Source organism: Colletotrichum siamense, assembly GCF_013390195.1.
Source record: "Colletotrichum siamense strain Cg363 chromosome Unknown KSG_Cg363_contig01, whole genome shotgun sequence".
NCBI lineage: Eukaryota > Fungi > Ascomycota > Sordariomycetes > Glomerellales > Glomerellaceae > Colletotrichum > Colletotrichum siamense.
The window spans coordinates 4,747,267-4,768,955 of NW_023501014.1; the positions used below are offsets into that span (position 1 = coordinate 4,747,267).

At 54.8% G+C, this 21,689-nt stretch overlaps 3 protein-coding genes across 3 annotated transcripts; 2 read left to right on the forward strand and 1 right to left on the reverse strand.

Moving 5' to 3' along the window:
* Window positions 1-498: 498 nt before the first annotated feature.
* Window positions 499-1,477, forward strand: CGCS363_v001177 (uncharacterized protein; the record flags this gene model as incomplete). The annotated part of the gene is made up of 3 exons (XM_036633026.1): window positions 499-631; window positions 691-1,245; window positions 1,302-1,477. The coding sequence occupies 3 exons, from the start codon at window positions 499-501 to the stop codon at window positions 1,475-1,477; spliced, it is 864 nt and encodes a 287-aa protein (XP_036502844.1).
* A 1,075-nt stretch (window positions 1,478-2,552) lies between these two features.
* CDC25 (Cell division control protein 25) lies at window positions 2,553-6,799 on the reverse strand (the record flags this gene model as incomplete). The annotated part of the gene is made up of 5 exons (XM_036633027.1): window positions 2,553-2,780; window positions 3,003-3,268; window positions 3,323-3,539; window positions 3,591-5,897; window positions 5,942-6,799. 5 exons carry the CDS (start codon window positions 6,797-6,799, stop codon window positions 2,553-2,555), a joined length of 3,876 nt encoding a protein of 1,291 aa, XP_036502847.1.
* Window positions 6,800-18,409: 11,610 nt separating this feature from the next.
* On the forward strand, window positions 18,410-21,091 carry TRY5-1 (Transcriptional regulator of form adherence 5; the record flags this gene model as incomplete). The annotated part of the gene is made up of 3 exons (XM_036633028.1): window positions 18,410-18,563; window positions 18,775-20,899; window positions 20,953-21,091. The coding sequence occupies 3 exons, from the start codon at window positions 18,410-18,412 to the stop codon at window positions 21,089-21,091; spliced, it is 2,418 nt and encodes an 805-aa protein (XP_036502846.1).
* Window positions 21,092-21,689: the final 598 nt, after the last annotated feature.

The following is a 21,689-nucleotide window of genomic DNA, read 5'->3' on the forward strand; positions in this document are numbered from 1 at the left end:
AGGCGGCACAGCCGACTCCCGATGCGCCTCTTCTGCTGCTGTAGCTGAGGTACACTCTAGACGACCTGGGCCAAGATATATCGTCCTTACCCGAGCCGTAACAGCCGTTGCATCAAAAGCCTGCATAGCACGCTACCGTAGCCGCACCAGAAGGGACTTGTGCCGGACCTGCCCTACCCAACGCGTGATGAGCCCCCCCCCCCCCCCCCCGCGCGGTGTCCAAGTTAAGCAAGGTACGCTCATCGACGAAGGTAGCAAATGTAGACAAGGAACCTGCAGGACCTGAAGACGTCAGACTTGGCCGAAGATGCATGTATAAGAAGACACATGACATCCTCACCCCGCCAACTTTCTTCCCTCCTGACAGCATATACCAACACGAATTCATTGAACCACCAGCACATCGCACCCCAATCGAAAACACCCAAACAGCATTCACATCCGTGAGCCTCGGGAAAATCTGCGGCATTCCACAAACGCCGATATAAGACAATCACAATGGAAGCCATCAATACCATGGCGAGCGCTGCAACCAAGGCCATATGGGGAACAAATGAGGCTAAGGAAGAGCCCGTCTCTGGCGTATCCGGAAATACCAGCAATGGCGAACCTTATGACGCCGGCAATATCGGTATGAAGAAGAAGAGGCACGGCACACTTGGAAGTTGCCTATGCTGACACGAGCGCTAGAGAACCCGTCCAAGAAAGCCGACGACATTGCCGACGACGCTCGCACGGCGCCTGAACATGTTACGTCGACAACCGCCTCTGCCACATCCAAAGGGACATCTGCCACGACCGAAGACATCGTCAAACATAAGGATCAAATCGGCAAGCCTGAACTGAAAGAACACTCCGCAGATGATGCAGCTCCGCATGACAGTGCCGCCGGCAAAACTGACACGAGGTCACCGACTGACCCTGCTACCGACCCGAAACCCAAGGGTCAAGATGTCAGTACTTCAGGGACAGGTCCCGCGAATGAGGGCGACAAGCTCGACGGACCTGGCCCGAAGCCGTTGGAGGCGGTGGCCAAAGAACGTGGAGGCGACGCCGGTAGAGTGGAGGGCGCATCGGGCGATGGCGGTCTTGCCGGCGACGCAGCAGCGGATGATGAGGAGGATGGTCCCCAGAAGAAGAGTCATGGTGAAGGTACTGGAGAGAAATATGTGAAGAGTACCGGTCTAGCCGCTGATGGTGGTGACTTTGACGCAACGAAGCCTGGGGCTGGCCGGGAGGCGGATCGTGAGTACAAGGCACCTGAACTGGTGCAAAATTTCCGTGCTTACACAGTTAACCAGGCCTGATGGACGAGAAAGATCCTGCTGCTGCCGCCGCAAAGGCTGCCGCCGCCAAGCCGGGTCAACACGACAAGACCAGCGGTAGCGAAGAGCAAACTCACAGTCCCGGCGATAACACAGAAAAGGAGAAGAAGAGCCTCGGAGATAAGATTAAGGCCAAGTTGCACCGTCACTAGCCTCAACCAGAATCGGTATCAAGCGGCCTTTCGGAGCTGTACATATTGCAACTGCAATGTTTCTACGTAACCAACACTAGGCCAACATGTGGCCGGATTGTATGACAGTCATTCTTAATGGTTACCAACGAATTAAGGCTAGTACCATGTATATGACACGGCGCACGCTTGAAGGATTACACTGTTTGGCGAGTGGCGGCGAGAGTGTTCGCTGCACTTGGTCACTATTGTCTTGTTGCAATGCTTCCTATTTGTCATTTCTACCCCAGTTGCAACAAGTGCTATTTGATAATACATAGCTAGGAAAGCTCCATCACTCCGTTACCAAAATCTTGCCGTAAATCCACCCCAAATGACTCGGCGCATTGGAAGGGTATACCCGTCGCTGTCAGTCTTCGCCATGCCGTCAATGGTCTCAAATGATCGGTATATGTTGCATCACACTCCGGTCATTTCTTTCAGTGGAACTTTGATATGTACATGCACATGCGCAAAACCGTGACAAAAGTACGCCCATGAGAAATTGCTTCCATGAGAAATTAGAATAGGGAACTCGAACCAAGCAACGCGCGCTCGACGTAGAAGTTGAAGTCCTTCCATTTCTTCCTAGACTCGGGGAGTAAACACAGGCCACGATCATGGCCAGCTGCTCACAAAAAAAAAAAAAAAGCATTCATCATGATTTTATCCCAGAATATCATACACCAAGATTCATTCACTCATCTTTTCATCCATAGCTCATCCGTCCCTTGCTTGCCGGCTGACGACCGAGGTAGGTATGAGTATACCCACGCACCGCGGCCCTCCCCTTTCGTGGTCATGGCTGTCAATGTTACAACTCGCATCTGGGCCATGCCATGCCTACGTTCGCGTTTTAGAAAACACCCGTCGCTGCCTCCAATGGCCCGCGACGCTCGTAGGGTCGTCCGTTTTATCGTCCGCTAGAGTCGCGACTTGCTCGAATCGGCGGATCCAAGTTTGCCTGGAAACGCTGCTCCCCCGTCCTCAACCATGCGTGCTCCAAAGCCGAGTAGAGATAAATCTATACCCGCAAGTTGAAGATGGCCGGAGTCATCTATGAATCCATGGTCTGGCGCAGAGACGGGCCCATAAGGGGCCGGTCGCTGCGCACAACTTGGCTGCAGAGATGATCAGCGCATGCTGCCGCACACTGGTTGAATGAGCGGCATCGAGTTGGGGCGGCTATGGACGACCAGTCGTAGTGGTGCATGTAGCGGAGGCGCGATGCGGCGATCTCGTCCCAACAACCGGCTTTCATAGGAAGCCTGACTCGGCAAGTACCCTGTGATTTCAATAGTATAAGTATATGTTCTTAGATGCGAGCAGGCGAAATCGGACAGTAGGAGTAGAAGTTGCAGGGGCTTGGGTCAGCGAGAGAAAGTGACCACGCAGCATGCCATGGAACGAAGAACAAGAGTGGTGTATCGGACAAGGCTTGCGATCTCATCCCAGCCTGAGTCCAGCCTAGGAATACGAACTGGTCTTCCAGAGCTACGTACCTTACGATTTTCTCGTCTTCTCGCTCACGTGGCTCCACCTGCAAACTCTTGTCGTACATCTCATGTACATCTCCAGCGGCTTGCATGTTGCTGATAATGTAGTCCTGTAGTTCGGGGACAGGTTGCAAGGAATAACCGACGGCCTGATACTGCTGGATATCACGAATCACTTCAGCTGTCTTAGCCCTCTTCGCGAAGTTGATGAGGTTCGTCTTTTTGATGACAGACGGAATACCGTCCTCAATGAAGGTTAGATCAGTCAAATAAACACCTTCGGCTGAGTCAGCACTTCCTAATGACTTCACATTTCATTGGGATTACGCACCAAAAAAGGGGATGCAGGGCGGATTTGCTACGTGCAGAGCCTCTCTATACTCGCCAAAGTTTTTGGTGCTGGCCATGAGTTTCCTCATCGTTTCCAAGACACCTTGAGTCCTTTGCGGGACTTGATCCCAAGTCCGCTTGAGACGCGCGATTGGCGCAGTTCCAAGCGCCGAAATAATTGACGTAAGCGTAGAGAAGTTATTGAGACTTCGGCATTTCTGCGTATTGTTAGTGCGAGACTTGCATTGCCGTGAGATTGCTTTACGTACGTCTGCTACCGAAACGAAGTGCTTGATGACGATGACGCGCTTCTTCACATCCATTTGTGCCAAAATCATCTCCGCAACCCAGTTCGTCATTTGATTTGAATGCAAGATGAGAGCCTTGACATTTGGTGCAGGCTCAGGTTCTCCTTCAGCAACCTTCTTCTGCCACGTCTTGTTGAGGCATTCGGTTGGCTTGATCTTGCCATACAGTCGTGATTCGATGATTGTAAGTTGGCGAGCAAACTCCGTGACGTCAATGTCTAGAAATTTCAATTTCTTCATGTTCTTTGGCATGATAGGCGACGGCGTATTTTGATTCAACGTCTGAACCATGCGTCGCGCTCCAGCCTCCTTGCCGCCGAGACGTTGATCCAAAACGGTCATGAGAGGCCCCGACCCAGGTGTCTCGGTTGACTTGACCGTATCTCTGGCAAAAGTATAGACATCTCGGATGAGCTGCTTCGATTCCTCGTTGTGGTCTTCCATCCAAAAATTGTCAAACCAACTCTTCAAGATATTCACAACACGGAAGCGAATGAGTTTCTGTTTCCTGTCCCGCCATGCTTCGAAGTCGGATTGCGAGAGGCCCTCGGGAGGCTGAATGCCGAAACGGTTGACGAGCAACTTGAAAAGATCCTGGGCGGTGGTAAACGACCTGTACGTAAGAAGGAACGTGTTGTTAAAGTTCGAGTCCAACTTGTCATGCCGGGTGAGTTGCTCGACAAGTGCTTCCAAAGTGCCACCCTTGACCACAGGTGGTTGCAGCTTGTTGTCCCAGGAAAGGTCGGGTTCGTGATCTAGTTTCAGGAATTCAGGAGTATCATCGACAGGTGGCAAATTGCTTTGAGGATTGGGGTCGTCGCCCAAAATCTTCTTGACCTTGGAATAGTCGCCTCCTCTGAAGTTGCCAGTACCGTCTCCTTCGGTGAAGGACTGTGAAGTTATCATCGGCGGTCGAGCTGGTATGGTTCGGGATTCGGTGCGCTGATGGGGTCTGTCGTACGGCATTGTATCGTTCCTCCGCAGCTGTTCCCGTTGGGCCACGTCCTCCCTCTGCCGCGATTCGGCCTGCTGCTGCAAATTAATCTGAACTTGTTCCGAGAGTAGTTGCAGGGAGAACCCGACGTGTGACGAGTTCGTCTCCAGCGCCTTTGCGCACTGTCGAACATAGTCTAGACGGCTTTCCAGAGCTTCACCTCGCACTTCTGCCCATTCATCAGCCAGTGGCCCGGCCACTGCTTGACAACCCAAGATGAGGTCAGACATGTTGTCGTACAGACTTTGCTTGTTGGTGCTGAAGTCTGCCAGCTGCGGCGTTTGAAAGCTATTCCCCAAAGAAGACAGGTCGATCGATTCGATGACTGCGATCCATGGTTTAAAAGTCTCCAAAACCTTTCCACCCGCTAGACAAACGTTGTTGCCAATCACTTCATGCTTGAATGGCATCATGATCTTGTCCCCGACGACCAAGTTCTTGTCTAGTTCTCGAATGCTGAATACGAGCATTCTCTTCAGTTCATCAAGCCGCTCCAGAAGCTTACCATCTAGCAGTGCTGTTGGCTCGACCACACCCTCCTCGTCTTCGAGGAAGTTGGCTGTAATGGGGTCACGCGCCCCCAAGCCATTGTTTTGCCAACTGCCACCCGTAGAGCTGCCGATAACGAAGCCAGGGAACAGACGAGGAATCTCCTCGCCCCTCTGCTGTCGCGCGATCTCCACATAGCTGAAGACACCAAGCAAAACGCCATCGGCTTCTTGCAGGCACTTTTGTACCGACTCGGCGTTGGGCCAGTCAGCTGCAGCGATGTGGGAAGAAATTACGAGCTTTGAAAACTTGGACATCATGTCTCTGAAGTGAGGATAAAGGGCCTTGTTCGTTGAGATGATGGAAGGCTGGCCAGAGTGGTTGTCTGTGGTGCCCGAGCCAGCCGCGAGCAGCAGTCTCAAATGGTCCGATATATCCTCTGCTCGTGCAACATACTCGGAGCGATTGTTGCTTGTGATGGCGTCCCGGTAGCGATCTACGGCTCTGCGCATGTTGGATACGAGGCGAGTCCACGTGAGGGGGGGCGCTGAGCCATCATCGAAGAACGACCGAGGAACGGTGCTGGTGGGCGGCGTATTGTAGGACGTGCTCGTGAACGACGTTGCAGATGCTATCATGGGCGTGGTGCTTGGTGCCAAATTCGGGTTCACATATTTGTTCTCCCCCCGAGTGATTTGCGCGATGCCGTTCATAGAGTCCATGGACGTGGACGGGGATAGCATGTCGTTGTTGGATCGTCGGTTGCGAGGCTGCCGCGAGTAGGCCTAGTCAGAAAAGAGAACACACCCGTCTGGATTGAACACCTTACCAAGGATCCGCGAGACGCAAGCATGAGAGACTCGCCCTCTAGCTCCGATGCCGAATTTGCCTCCGAGTCCTCATCCTCGTCCTGCGTCAGCCCTCTCGCCATCATCTCCGGGGGTGGGCGTGTCTTTTCCGGAACATTGACGTTCATCCTATTGCGCGGACCAGTTTCGTTGGTCGACACGGGTGACTCTAAAGGCAATTCCATACTCCTGTCTCCTGTCATCATGTTGTAGTAGAAAAGACGGCCGTCGGAGGTTGCCTGTGGAATCCAGAAATCGGCTCTCGATTTGTCGCTCAAGTCGGTGCCCTCGAGCGGAAGGGCGTTGTTAAGATCGTCCAACTCCGACTCATCGTCCTCCTCAAGCTGCTCATCATAGACTTCTTGGTCATCTTGGTCGTCGTCGACAGGGCCAAGATCGCCATTCTGGTCATGGTCGGGGATTTCGTCGTGGCTCGTGATTATCTGACAATAGTTGCTTGGAAACCAACCGCGTACGCCGTTGATAACGCCGTCCCACCAACCGCTTTCCAGCTGCGTAATAACCTGAATGACGTCTCCTTCGTGGAAGCTGAGACTGGTACGGTCGTCGGCCTCGTAGTCGTACAGGGCTCGGACGTACATGGTGCCCGGCGGGGCGGTCCCCGCAATGCCGTTCATGAGGGAAGAGGTGGTTGCGATGGTCTGGGAATAAGTTGAGTAGGACTGGCCGACGTTGGAATCGTCCAACGCCGGTTGTGAAGGGTAATAGTTGCTAGATTCGGAACGGAGGTTTTCGCGCGAGGGTTTTTGTCGAGAACTGTGGGTGTTACTCTTCTGACCCTGAACTAGTGCCGGCACTGCGGTTTGTGTCATCAGCATGATGAGGCGGTCGCGCTGATACCCCAAATAAGGGTCAAGTCATGATCTGGGCAGGAGTGTTCCTTCTGCTCCAGCCTCGTAACGTCCAATCGGAGAAGCGGTCGTCAATCGCGCCGTTAAAAGAGCCGTGGGCGTACGGGAAAAGAATGTGTGTGTGTTGGTTGGGGCGACGAGATGTTGAGCGTCGGGAACCGAACCCACAATCGAGTAGGCGCAGGTTGGAGCAGGGGGTTGCGGGGGCGTCGTTCTCTTCCAAGGAGGTGGGCAGGCCTGGCCGTGTGTGCGCGTATGTAAGTGTACGTACGGCTCCCGCGTGTAGGCGGGCGTGTCAACGAAGATGATGCTCCGAGGCTGGGCGTGTTCGAGAAAGGGAACTTCGGGCGAGTTTTCGCGATTCCGAAAGCTGAATGGTGGAATGAGCAGTGGTGCCGGCGGGTAGAGTCGTGTCGGATGCTGACGACGATTCGCTAGGAGATTTTTCGCGTCGTGGGCGCTGGGCGGGAGGGAATGAGGAGAAGTAGCAACGACAGCGGCGATATCAGCAGGAGTCGAGTAGAGCCGGGAGAGGATCGCCTGATGTGGGAAGCCCGCCCGGAAGCGACCAACACAGAGTGGTGTCGGTGATGTCGAGAGCCCGGAGCGGAAGGTAAGACAGGGCGGTTTGATTGCCGCTTTGCCCTGAGGGTGCCGATGCCGAGGGATCTTTCAGTTGCGATCTCGGTGTCGTCGCCGTCGTCGTGGTCTTTGAACGAGATGGAATAGCAACGTCTTGGGGCGAGCGGCAATGGTTGTTTCGACCGTAGTGGTGTTCTTCAATGGGAAGCCACAGAGTGCTTAGGGGGATTGGTCTAGCGGCCGTGGTCGCAAGATTGGTCAGGCCCAAGACACGCTGAGGCTTTGTGCCCCAGCAGGAACTGAGGTGCGGGAGATGGGATGGCGGGGGGTAACTCAGGCCTCGCGTAGTAACAGGCTTCCCAGCAACATCGAGAGTGGGAATGGTAGCGGCAGCGGCAGTGGTACCTCGTAGGACGCTAGGCGTCTATCTCCTCAGGTAAGGTAGGTAGGTACCTTAGGTCAGGTAAGGTAAGGTACCTCAGTTGCAGAGTACTTCTTCGCAAGCCTGAATTGAATACCTAAGTAAGTACAGACGTGATACTCTGTTCCATCATTACAGGCACCGTAGGCAAAAGCAACAGACAACCGTGGTTACCTACCTTTGGGTGGCTTAGTTGCCTAGGTAGGTAGGAACTGAAAGTAAGGTCCACTGCACCGCACCGCAACCACGACACCCGTGACCACTGTTCGGTTTCTTTCCCCGTCCTCCATTTTCCCTCCTCCCTCCTTGCCTTTGGCGTCTCTTCCCTCCTCCTCTTCCTCGTGCTGCTCCAGGGCCCTGCCTGCCCGTCTCCCGCAGAGTGGGTCCACTGAATATTTCCCGGCATCTCACTGGCTAGGGCCGCTTTCTTGGAAGAAACGGACCGCGAAATGCGTGGTTTAAGGCCATCTTAAGCTCCTGGTTAGGGTGACCTGACACAGTGCACCACTAATCCGCCTTAGGTCGCTTTTGCGCTTGTTTGTTCTTGATTTTGACCACCAGGCCGGCGCGGGTTGCGTAACCCTTTTAAACATAGGTTCACAGTGGGCAACAGGAAACCCAGCCTAGGTAGCTAAGGTAGGTTCGTCGCCATCAGCAGACTGGTGGCCTTTGGAGCCTTGAAAGTTGGCCCCGCAACTTGCAAGAGAAGAGGTCGATGCGACAAGCACTGCGAGGTTCCAGTGAGATGAGGAAGGGGGAGGGTCCTAGAACAGGGGCTGAGGTGAGGTGCCTCGGGCATCTGGACGCTTACACCGGTGTGGAGCCACCTAGGCGCCTGGGCTGCCGCGCACTGTCTCGACTGTGCAGAAGCCCTGCGGACCAGCCGAACGCTTGTTGCCGACGCACTGTCTTACAGATGCGGTACCTAGGTGCCTACTTACCTTACCACTTACCTACGAGGTACCTGAGGTAGACCTACCTCAGGTACCTTAGCGGGAGTATGAGGCACCTTATCTTGGGTAAGGTAGCGCAAGCACCTCACCTCGGGCAGTGTTCGCCCAACATACCTTAGGTATACTTAGGTTCCGTTAGGTCTCTCAAGTGTTGTCTGAGGCGCCTGTAGTTTGCCCACAATCCTCCCGCGTCCTCAGAGCCCTCCCTCTGCAAGGCTCTCGATAGCGAGGTAGTTGTCGTCACTCGAGCAACGACAACACCCACCACCTTTCAACGACACATCCAAAGCACACCCGCACCATATCCATGGCGTACACACCTGATACTCGGCTCCTGCTCCTCACCAACACCGGCAACTGCAAGTCTAATCTCGCCGGCCGGAACTCTTCATCTGAAGATGGGGTAGCCTTGAGTTTTTACCCGTCGCGTTTCCCGACGGCTCGACGAACATCCGTCCCCCATCAAGCGCCGTCGCAAATCACCAACCAACCGGCCCGGCTCGATGCCCCTCTCTCTTTTTTCTTGCGCCCTCTGCCCCCCGCCTGCTTCTGTGTTGCAGGCACCGTTGAAGCATCTTCCCCTCCGTTCATCGTGTGGAATCCGGCTGATATTTGCTACGCCGATGAATTGCCGCTGTTCACGATCTTGCTGTGCATAATCACCCAAGGTGCCCTCGTTGCTGATTGCGCTGGGTTTACCTTGTGTCGTGATATCCAAGTGGCCGGTTTCTGTCCGTACCTTACCTTAGGTAGAATTGCCATGAAACGACGAAACAAGTACCAAGTAGGCAGCCAGCCCACGGGTTCGAGCAAGGACCGGACCTTGAGCCTCAAAGCCAAATCATGAAGCGCGCTACGCGTATCGATACATGCTTTCCGGGCACTAATACACGTCAACGACGGCTGCAGATCGTGGTGCGCTCGTGTTTCTGGGCCTCGGGCTGGGTGAGAGGCATCGGCGGCGAGGCGTCGTCGGCATTCGCGTTGGTCCAATTCCCAGATACGCATAGGCTACAACGCTGCACCAACAACTCGCGGTGATCGCCAGGGGCCAGAGAGGCAGACGAGTTGGAGTCAGCCTCTAGCCCGTGTAGCTGATCCTCGCGTGGTCGTTTACTGTGCCCCCCCCCCCCCCCCCCCCCCCCCCCCCCCCCCCAAAAAAAAAAAAAAAACAACCAAAAAAAAAAAAACCCACACATCGACGTCGAAAGCTTGTCCAAAGGCGCTTGCATCGCAGGCAGGAACAATGTCGATTGCTCAAGATAGGGTAGCTCATTTGCTCATGTCATGCCCCATTTGGTTCACGACTAACCCGCCCGACGGGCTGCACAATGTCGACATGAAGGGGAGCAAGCTGCTGAGGGGCACATCGGGGGTTAGTGGATGCCGGAAGAGTCGCCAAACTTGCGGCTTGCCAGTGTTTGGGAGTTTCCGAAGCAGCCCTTGAATGTGCCATGCCATTAATTAGAAAATGCCCACCATCTCCACCAAGCCAACCTCCAGCTAGCACCCTAGCACTCCTAGCTAGCAGCGCGCATGGGAACAGGCGCTACCAACGGGGAACCGGTTGACCGGAACCGTGCCGCGAAAGTGGCCCTGACCCCTCCTCTGGCGCCCAGTCGTGGGGATGCCCTTTCTGCCTTATTTACCTAAGGTAGGTACCTAAGGTACCTTAGGCAAGGAGGTAAGGCAGGTAAGGTGTCGTAGCGGGTGGTGTGCCCCGCTGGCTCCAAGTTCCGTCCCAAAGTGTCCCGTTCCCTCCCCTCCCGTGCGGTCCAGATGTCCCGTAGGGCGTAGGTATCCTCATCCCCCTCTGTTCTCACCTAGGTAGGTACTTGAAAGAACGGTGTGCGGTGTGCCACCGGCACCATGGTTGTGTTGGCCTTCGTATGACAACACCACGCGCCTTCCGCTTGGGACGAAACATGGCGTCTAGGTAAAGCACGTAGAGCATGTAGAGCACGTATCAAAAGACCTCAAGTCAATCTGGAAAAGGACTCTTCGGCCTACAACTACCATAACCATGGCTGCAAGTCTAGACCCAGCACTGAAGCCAAGTCAGCGGCTTTGACAAGACGCCTTTCTCCGTACCCGCAGGCCCTGCCTTGTTTCTCAGACCCGATCGTTGGAGAGCACCGAATGCCCGGGTTATTCTGGGCTACGGCAATAACTCTCCTCCCGGGTTCCTTTCGTGACCGCTCTCGAATTCTGATTCTGGGTCTTCTTCCGGCATGTGTACATACTGCGTAGTACTGCGTAGACCCGTGTGGGCTCTCGGATTGCCTGGATGTGTGTTCGCTATCAACCTGGGTCCATGTACGACTGTCCGACGAGAGGGGCTTTCAAGAGGGGCTTTCAAGAGGGAGTGCCGAGCTGGGGTGCAGGTCGGTCCGTCAGGTACTCGGTAGCCCGACGCACGAGGTGCTCTGTGCCCTCAAGGGCGTTGAGGCAGAGAAGTTGAGAGAAGGGGCGGTCAGCCTTCTACGCTAGCATCTTTGGGAGTTCATTCGCAGCGGTTTTTGAGGTTGAACCCCCCACTCAGACTTATTAGACGGTCGAGGCCGACAAGGTGAAGATGCACCTACAAGGACTCACCGCATTGTTGGTGCTCGATAGGTATTCAGCGTTGGCGATGCGGTGCCCCTCCGTGGCCTTGTCAGTGCTAGGGGTTTTGAGGGGGAAAAAAAGGAAAAAAAAAAAAAAAAAAAGAACCTCTCTTTAACCCCTACCGTTCAGGGGCCCTAGGCACGCCAGTTCACAACAATTCCAGGGAACTCAAGGCGGTGACTGGCTGCGGATAAGGCGAGCAAGGGGCCAGGCGATGCTGGGAGGAGGGGGGCCTCGCAAGAACGCGGAACCCGCCAAAGGTACTGGGTCGGTACAGGAAAGTCTGGGCCGGTGATGTTGTAGGTGTGAAGGAGTGAGAGTGACGGTCGGGGAAGACGCTTCCAGAAACCAGCTGAGAAGCGAAGCTTTGCCAACTGAGGTGCAATGCGATGCGATGCGATGTGATGCGCAAAGGGGAAGTTGAAGAGGCAATAGGCCGGGCAGACAGGATAGGCAGGTGGGTGGTTGGGTTTCGTATGTAGTCCTGCAATGACGAACGGAATTCCTTGACACGGGTATGTTCTGGAATGCAAATTGAGTCAACCGTTCAGCAGGGAGAGAGAGTCAGAATGACGATCCGACTTCTGTCGCCATTGCCTTCAATGGCGTGTGCTAATGAAAGAGCCTCCGGAACCGCCAGGTTATGAACGAGGGCTTAGGGAAACCCTCCCGTAATGACAGGATATTGGAATGGATTCAAAGAAGTAATGGATCCAGTGGTGGAAAGGCACGAGAAATTGTGCTGTTCGCTTGACTACCTTACCTTCAGGTATGTACAGACATGGGCACCTGTACTGCTTACAGATACGCAGTACATAGTAGGTGCCTCGCGAGTACCCTGGGTACCCTGCCGCTGTGGAGCGAAAGAAACGACCTAAGTACCTAGTGAATGAACCTCAGCTCCGCTGCGCTGCCACTACCTACCCAAGGTACCTTACCTAAGGTAGGTAGGGAGTCAATTGAGGTAGCTAGTCTAGGTAGGGCATGGACACCTTACCTACCTATGTACCGCAGTATTGCCTTTTCGACAATGAGGGGCATGAACAGTTACAGCCAAATAAACAACCAACGAGTCGCGCGGTATTGACAGCATCCAGCCTCAATCGATTACCTGCTTACCTATCTATCTACCCAAGGTAGGAGAAGGAGGGGTGAGTGCTTGGAGGGGTCGAAGCGCCGCGGGGGATCCCGAGGGGCGTGATGGGGCAACTTACCAGGTGCGAAATCGAGGACGTCGCCGTCATTTCGTTTGGCGAAGATCACGGTTGCGGAATGAAGGCTACACATGTATACCACGCAGAAGCAGTACGGATACGGAGGGGAGTACATACATGGATTCCATGGATCGATCCATACCTTCGATCCAGGGAGCACGTCTCCAGGCTCAGGGTCAAACTCAGATCCAGATTCAGGAGCTTACCATGGTCTAGCCGTTGCGCCACGCCTCTCTGCTTCTGGGTTCCAAACATCCCATTCTCGCACGAATGTTCTGGTGCCTCTTCGTTCTTCTTGTCTCCTCTGCGTCTCGTCTCGTTTTCGATCTGTCACCGGTGCCAGGAACCAATGGACAAACCCTGGTACCAGACGCAAGTTCCCAACTGCCCCTTGAAGATAACAGGGATATGTGGTGTACATAGTATAAGTAGTGAGCTAGGTCAGGCCGACCCGCTGTGCCTCTCGTTCGGATGTACATAGGATGTCGCAAAAGCGGTCCACTGCAAGTAGCAAGCACCAAGCTGACTCCCGGGCAACACATGAAGGAAGGCCCTGACGGTAGACTACACACCGACTCGACCTCACTGTATCCGAACACTGAGGGAAGCAGGCTGTTTGTGCGGCCAAAAGTGCGGTAAGTCTCAATCGTAATCGCAAGCAGAACGCCGGTAAGGTATGCCATGCTGTTCGTTGGGCAGGGGAGCGGAAACCTACCACCTGCCTTGTGAGCAACTGGTTCAGTCTCCCGCTTTTTCGGCCGGCAGCCAACGGCAGTCTGCCGTATCCGTAGTCCCGTCCGAATTCTGAAAGCGGTTGCGGCTGCGGTTGCGGCTGCGGCTGCGGGTCAGCCGTCCGCGCCACCCGTCCCCGGTCCCCCGTCCCCTTGCTTCGGGTCACCGCTCATCATCGCCCGTCGCCCGTCGCCTACCGCCTACCGCCTACCGCCTACCGCCTACCGCCTACCGCCTACCGCCTACCGCCTACCGCCTACCGCCTACCGCCTATCGCCCAACTCCCACCGCCGTGACGAGTCACGCTTCATGCCCTTTTTTAATGTGCTGCACGAGAACACCTAGCTGTTCACAATCCAGCTTAATATCACCGTTCAGAGGATACCGGCGCCAGTTTTGAGTTCCGGCGTTCCGGCGACGACCCATAAACGCAATGCTTTTATTTTATCCTTTTATTTCATCAGCTTGAGAGAGAACAGCCTCGCAACACCCGGGGCTCCTTCGGAAGAACGAACTGAGGACGTTGAATCGCTACAGAGTCGCATGTGAAATGGGACCGCGTACTTGAACAGGCCAGGGGTTTGTGATACTCATGTATACCTCTGCTCACCGCTGAGAATGACAAGACCGTCGCGCGTCCACGGGAACAGGCATGCAGTCCGCCGGCGCGCGTTAGTGCATCCTAGCCAGACACGTATCGTCCGAGTACCTGTACACTAGTACGTGATGCCCTGTCGCGGTCGCGTCGGTTTACATAGCACCTCGTGGATAAAATAGCGGTTCTGGCAGCATGCAAGTGCTTTAGTATGTCCGGGGACCGGGAGACGGGGTGAGTGCCTATTGGCTACTGCGGAACACGCCGGTAGACTTCTTTTTTTGGTGCCCGCTGTCCGCTTCCACATCCCCTGGGACTTTCATCACTCGACTTGTGTGCCCTCTACCATTTCGATGACTCGACTAGCAATGCCCTGCTCGTAATCCCTTCAGCTGGTCCGCTACGGCTACCTCTTCCGCTACCGCCAGCCACTGCATGGTAGAAACGGTCCAGGGGGCCTGGGTATCTGGGCATCCAAGGTAGCGGTGTTAGTGGTCTTTCGGCAGCCTCAGGACACGTAATAACGTCAGTATTGGCGAGCACCGAGAACCTAGCGATGGAAGCATTAGTGGAAGGTCTCGAAGCAGCGGAAGTGTGCCAGGCTGACCAGCCCCCCTCGCAACGCTGACCTGGCAAACGGTAACAAGTATGGGTCTCCTCCCTTCCGAGGCCGGGGCGAAATTACCAGCCGAATCGGCGGTCCAGGATTTGGCGAGGCTAGGCTGGGAGGGGCAGCGAGCGACCTCCAGTTGCTCCAGGCCGTTGGTGATTGTAATTTCTTTCCACCCTCCGTCGCATTCCTTTCGCCTTTACGTACTGTCAGGCTTTTACATGGACTAACGGTTCCTCGAGGTATATTTTCGCAAGTTGTGTGGCCCCAATGTCTCGTCGGTTCGATATGAAAGGTCAGCAAGAAGAAGCAAATTGTGAACAGTATACGGAGGGACCCGCAGAAGGGAGACTTTCCTCATCATGCATCCACAGCCGAGTTTGGGTGCGCCGTGATCGACTTTCCCTACAGATTTCATCGCAACCAGACCAGAATACTCGTTCTGCGCCTATCATGTATCATTCCGCATTAGCATGTCCAGGGTCATGAACATGAACTTCTGTCGCATGCCGTGGTGAGGTGAACAACCTAGCATGGGACGAGACGAACTAGGTTGGATACAAGCACGATTCCACAGACTGCACAGAGTCGATTTTCGCGCTCACCGCAAACCTCTTGCCCTTCCCGGTCAACGCCTCCCCTTACCTTATCACTTTGCTGCCCTCCCGCTCGCGCTGCTGTTTTGCTGCGCCGCTGGGGCTTGCTGTGTGCTGGATTTGTCGCAAGGTGTTCGAACGGCCTCGCAGACTCGCCCTCCACGGTCCACCAGCCCTCGGCCTGTTGACCTGGCCATGCCCGCCCACACCTCTTGTCTGCACCCTAGCAATTATCCATGAGTTGTCCCATAACCTGGCCGTCCGCCATTTAGCCCCCTGCCACTGCTACCCTTGCCATGCTGTGGGTGTTCAGGGTGTGTGGATGTGCCTATGTGGCTAGGTGTGTTCCAGACGGGTCGGGTGCATGCCACGCCATGCAAATTATCCCGTGGCACAAATTTGGAGCGGTACTTGGAAAGTCGTGTGGCTCGCGGCGGTTCGGTACCGTACCATGTAGTGTATTGCTTGCTTGCTCCAGGGGAGGGGGAATGTGGTTGTGGTGTTTGTGGTGACGGTGGTGATAGTTCGCCATGACAGCACCTAAAGGCCAGAAACCCCATGTAAAATTTTGGGACCCCTGACGGAAAACGTGGGCGAAAGAGAAAGACACAGAGCGCTGCGTCGTGTTCCGACAGGCCCTATTTTCCCGTTGCGCACTTTTTTCGCAGCAACCTCTGTTGGCCGTCCCTGCCCCTTTATTCCGTCCAATGTCTTTGTCTTCTTCTTCTTCTTCTTCTTCTTCATCTGCTTCTCCCATTTGCCCCCCCCCCCCCCCCCCCCCCCCCCCCCTTTAGATTGTCTTGGATTGAGATAGCAACGCGACTCTCTTTAGATTCCTCGTTTCTCGTGTGTCAGACGAGATGAAGGCACTTTACAATGGAACATCCCTCCGGTTCCGAGAAATTTTTTTAAGATTACGTCAAATCCGTGGATAGGGCGATGCCGGATGGGTCGCATACTACTATACGCAGTAGATGCTCGTGAGTCTGGTACCGTGGCCGTGGCTTCTAGATTAGTGACGGAGAGACAGATGGATTCTATCGGGAGCCTGAAGTTGTGATCGAATGCGCACCGCAATTGCTGAGCACGTTACGTAGTTACCCTAGGTAGCTACCTTGAGGCAAGGTAGGTATGCTGTGTCGATTGTGTCGTGCGCATTGCCAGCTGAGGTTCCCAGGCAAGATGTGCGGTAAAGTAGAGAGCGTGTGCTCCCCCGCGTTACACGACACAGACGATACCTATGGACCTGAGGCAAGGTACATGGGGTAAGATTATCAGTGCAGCTTACATAGCTCCGGCCATCTCGACGTATTTTTCATGGGCTTTTTTTTTTATTTTTTAGGTACCTCGTTTGTAGGTCGGTAGCTCAAACGGGGATGGGGAGACGATGAGATACGTACCTCCTTCCCTGTTTGGCAAGCTATTTTTTGTGGATAGTGTGCGCAGGCATTGGTCAAGCGGCAGCAGCTGCGGTGACAGCATGGTGGACGGAGCAACAGCGGCCATAGCAATAGACCAGACGGGAAAATAGCATAGACAGCTTCACCAACCATGATATCTTGCGTTCAAGAACAGCGATCACTTTTTGGCAGAACACAGCAGAGCATGGAGCGACCAGCATAAGGCGACGGGGGTGGGAAGGAAAGGGAGAGAGAAGAAGAAAAAAAAAAGAGAGAGAAAAAGAAAAAAAAAGGCGAAATTCAACGAGCACCGCGCCGCTGCGTCGTTGCCATGGGTCATTGGCTCCTCTCTACTCCGCCTATCATTGTCATTGCCCTGCTCATGCCCTGCCTGTCTGGGCTGCTTGTGTACCGTACCTACCTACTGCATAGTAGTAGGGGCTAACTGTCCGCCGGGCATCCACTGGCCCGCCATCTGAGGTGTTGTCTGCGGTCCCGTCTGCTGGGCCAGCTGTTGGACGGGCGCTGGACGTCTCTGCTGCTGGTCCCTGGTGTCGTATCCGGCGGTCGTCGTCTCCCCCCTCCACTCCCGCTTCAGGGCTCCCCCTCCTCTCTCTGCCCCCCTTCCACGTCCTCCACCCCCTCCATCCCTCGCCTCTCGAGGTCCAGTCGCCTCTTGACCCCTCCCTTGCCCATTCTGCTAGGGGATGGAATCGGGACGGGTCTGCCTTCTGTTCTGGTGGTCCGGTGAACGAACTCTATGCTCCAGTCTTCTCCTCCTCCTGATGTACTTGTGCAATGTCCGTTGTGCAGTCCCATCTCGCCCGTCTTGCATTCATCTCAGCAAGTACCATAGTAGTTTGGGGATCCACCAAACTACGAAAGACCTGACCCCACGAGGTACTTCTGCTCTACCTTCCCGAGTTGACATGCCTGCTCCATCCAGTCGTGGTGTCTGTCTCCTGCTTTCCTGCCCCATCAAACTCGTCCTGTCCGAAGTACATCGCTCGCCCTACTCTACTATGCAGTAGCAACACCGACTGTCCTACTACTACTCGTCTCCGCTGGTAGGTACCTGTCCCGACCTACCACTCGACCGGTACGTACCTACCTCCTCCCATACCACCCTCTGCTTACCGTCGTTGGGTACCTACCTGCTGCCCGCCTCCTCGCGCTTCTTTACAGTGGAAAAGATACCTGTTTCCAGGTACCCCCCAGCTTCGGCCAGCGTGGTCGTCCTCCTGCTCGCCCCCTCTCTTCCCCCTCCCTCCTGCCCCCTCCTCCAATACACCCGGCGTCCCTCCCACTGTCGCACTCCAGTGTCCCCACCGTTCTCACCAAGACGCCCTCTTCCTCCTCCTCCTCCCCTCCTACTTTTTTCCTGGACTTCCCCTCTTCCGTCTCCTCCTTCTTTCTACTCTCGTGATCATCGTGCATCTCCAACACGCAACCCAACGCGCCTCTCGCCCTCTCCGGCTCCCAACAATCAACACTCAAGCGCGCCTGTCGCTTCCAGACAAGCCGCTTTATACACTGGCTTTGAGCCAGCTTTTTCCCAACACAATCACACACGTCCTTCCTATGACCAGAATATCGAACCAAATGACCATCAACATCCACCAGTCTAATCAAGACACACTTTAAATCCCACGGGAGCGCGCCGAGCGAGGAGGAACCTACGAGCCGGGCGATTTCAACCATCGTTACAATTCATCGAGAGCCGTTGTCCTGATCAAGCCATTCGCCTTTGTCGTCGCCGTCGTCGTCGCCGTTGCCTGCTTGTCGCAGTAGCTTTCCCAGCCACCGGGATCACCCACCACCCGCATCCCAAAAAAAAAAATCGCGACATCGACCCCGAGCCGTCACAATGCCCGGCGCAAGCGTTGCGGTCCTTCCCACGTCCGCTTCATCAACACCGGCCTCCCGTAAGGCCTCACTCGCCCCGGAACGCAAGTACAAGTGCCAGTTCTGCAACAGAGCCTTCAGCAGAAGTGAGCACCGCAGCAGGCATGAGCGCTCTCGTAAGTTGTGTCCCGAACCCCTCTCCTTCCCCTCCCCTCTACCCGTGAAGCTTCCACCCGACCGGGAACCCCTCGCGACGATTAGCAACCCCTCCTTTCCGCCTCATCGTCGATTCAAACTGCAATGCATCGTCGCACGCAAAACACCTTCCTCCCATCGACGCACGCTGGACCACCACGCATCAGCATGCTAATGATATCGCGGTAATAGATACCAAGGAGCGCCCTTTCAAGTGCATGAAATGCCGGAGCACGTTTGTCCGACGCGATCTTCTACTTCGGCACGATCGAACTGTACATGCCAAAGATGGCGGCATCCCTTTGCACAGCGACGGCAAGCGACGTTCTGGTCCCAAGACGAGAGCCATTGGCGGACCTGCCAAAACGCCTATGCTCGACCAGTCTGCGATAGATCAGCTCGAGGCCGCCTCCCACGATGGCACTATCGACGTTGAGACTGCCGCCATGCTTGTCGCCGATTTCCAGCACAAGGCTGCCGCAGGAGCCCGTTCCGCAGGTGGCCACTACGAAGGAAGTCCCTCGATGCCCTACTCGCCGCACGCCATGGAGTCTACTGTCACGTATCCCAATGGCGCCTTCCCGGTCCCCCAGTGGGAGAGCTTCATGTCTCAGTCATCAGAACCCAAGGCACACTCCATCGCCTCCTCGGCCTCTGGCTCGTTCGAGTCGCAGCAGTCGTTCAACAGTGGAAGCACCGTGCAGCCTCATCACAACGTTCAGCTTCCCCCTATCAACGGCCAGACTTGCAACGGCCTTGTTCCTGCTCTTCAGTCCATGATCAACAGCCTTCCTAATTCTGCTGCCGGAACTCCCACACCACTGAGCCCTTACGTCAACGAGGCTAGTTTAACATCTGCCGGCTTCCGTGCGCCTCAGGTCGCTAGCGACGATGAGCGTAACCAGATCCTGGACAACATTCGGGCCAATGATACTGAGCATGCTATTCCGGAGGGCTTCCGCCTGCCGAACTTGACGTCTCTCAACCGTTTTTTGTCAACGTACTTTGGCTTGTTTCACCACCACCTGCCATTCCTGCACCCTGCTTCTTTTGATTCAACTAGGGTCTCTCCAGCTCTGCTTCTAGCCGTGCTGAGTATTGGTGCGCTCTACGCTTTCGATCAAGACCAGGCTTACATGCTCCACATTGGCTCCAAGGTCCTCGTCAACCAGTTCCTTCTTAACAAGGAGAACTTCAGCTCACGCAAGTGCCCTCTGTGGACAATGCAGGGCTCTTTGCTCAACATGATCTTTGCCAGCTGGAGTGGTGATCCCAAGGGGCTCGAGTGGGCTTGCTCTATCAAAAGCTTGCTTGCGAATATGGTTGCTGGAAACCGGTACGAACTCAAGCTACGCCAGGAAGCTCGCGGAGGTGCACAGCCGGCTCGCGCCGAGTGGGTGGAAGATGAGGGCTGTCGCCGCACTTACTACGCCGTGTACATCTTCTTCGGGCTGCTAACGCTGACTTACAATCACACCCCTGCCATCAGCTTCAATGAATTTGAAGACCTTCAACTTCCGTCTTCGGAAGCACTCTGGAACCTCAAGGTTACGGATGAGGCCGCTTGGCAGGAGCAGTTGAAGTCGTCGCCCATGGCAACCTTCATGGAAGCGCATGACAATCTGTTCCAGGGAGAAACACTCAGGTACAGCGCGTTTGCGTCGAGGGTCATGATAAATGCCCTGTTCCTTGAAGTGTGGTACCATAAGCGCAGTCCTGAGGCTCTTCAGGATGTTGTGACTGAGTACAAGCTCAGACTCGCTCTCGAGACATGGGAGAAATCCCTCGAGCTCTGTGAGCCCGAGAATGTTGCGGTTCCATTGAGCGCCCCTCACAAGGGACACCCTCTCATCTTCAATGCCAAGGCTCTTTACAGGAACGCCCGGGCTCGGTTGGAGGTCGACTTGAAGTCCGTGCAGGAGGCATTGCGATACCACGACTCGTACGAAGTCGCGGCTGCCATGACAAACGCACGCGATCGTGTCAAGCGCTCTAGCGAGATGATCAAGGTAATCCAAGAATGCTACAATTGCATTGAGATTGCTGTTGTGCAAGGTGTGCGCTGGGTTGCGCGTACTTCGCCAACAAACTGGAGCGTTGAGCACGCCTTGTGTGGTCTTGACCTGATGATTGTCCTCTCCCTCTGGCTATACCGTCTGGAACATGACGAGGAGCCGGCCACCGAGGAAGAATTAGTCATGTACAACAAGGTCCGCCAGCTCTTCGAAAAGGACATCGACGAAGCGTACGCTTCCCAGATTAGCTCGGTTGTTGCTCGGCTTTGGGGAAGCATGCTCGACGAGGTGGTCGTTTGGGGGTAAGTTAGACTGGCAGGCACCAAGTGGAGAACAATAGCTAACGGTTAAATAGAATCACCAGATTGATGGGCGAGTCTTTCCGCCTCCACGCGCAAGCGCTCGTGGGCTATGTCGACGACATGGAAGCATCCTCCAGCGTTTCTACGCCTTCGATGACATCGCAGGGGGCGGACGAGGACAGCGTGTACTAGTTGCGATGATTGAACGATTTCCTTTGTTTCACTATTTTCCTTGGCATATACCTCTCCGTCCGTTGGGTTGGTTTTTGGTAATTCCTGGCGCAAACGGGAATCGGAGTTGTTCATACCCTCTCAGCTTGAGGTGTGTTTCCCAAATGGTACGGGAGACGCGGCGCAGATGAGCAGAGGATTGATTTCGGAATGGTCCTTGCGTTTAATCAGTTGCTCGAACGCGGCTGGCTTCCAGGATGCTGCTTTTCTTTTTCTCCTTTTCTATTTCTGGATTGGAATGATGTTGATTTAAGCGTCCCAGCATTGGACTCGGTCATCGGAGATAATGAGCACAGGAAACACGGGGATGGGTTGGGGCATATGGGTTCGGCATGGTTTCCTGGGTAAGAGCCCGGAAATATGGGTAATTCGGGCCCTGCTCACGCATCCCAAAGGCTGCCTCAAGGCACGTTGGCTGGTCCAGGATGACGGGTTATTGACAGGTTTTTGCGTTGTTCCACTAGCTCTTACTAATGTTTTTGCGCTGTTGATATCCTTTTGGTTTTTTTATTTTGCAGTTGTTGGTTCTTTTTTTCCCTCCGTCTTTACTTTCGAACAT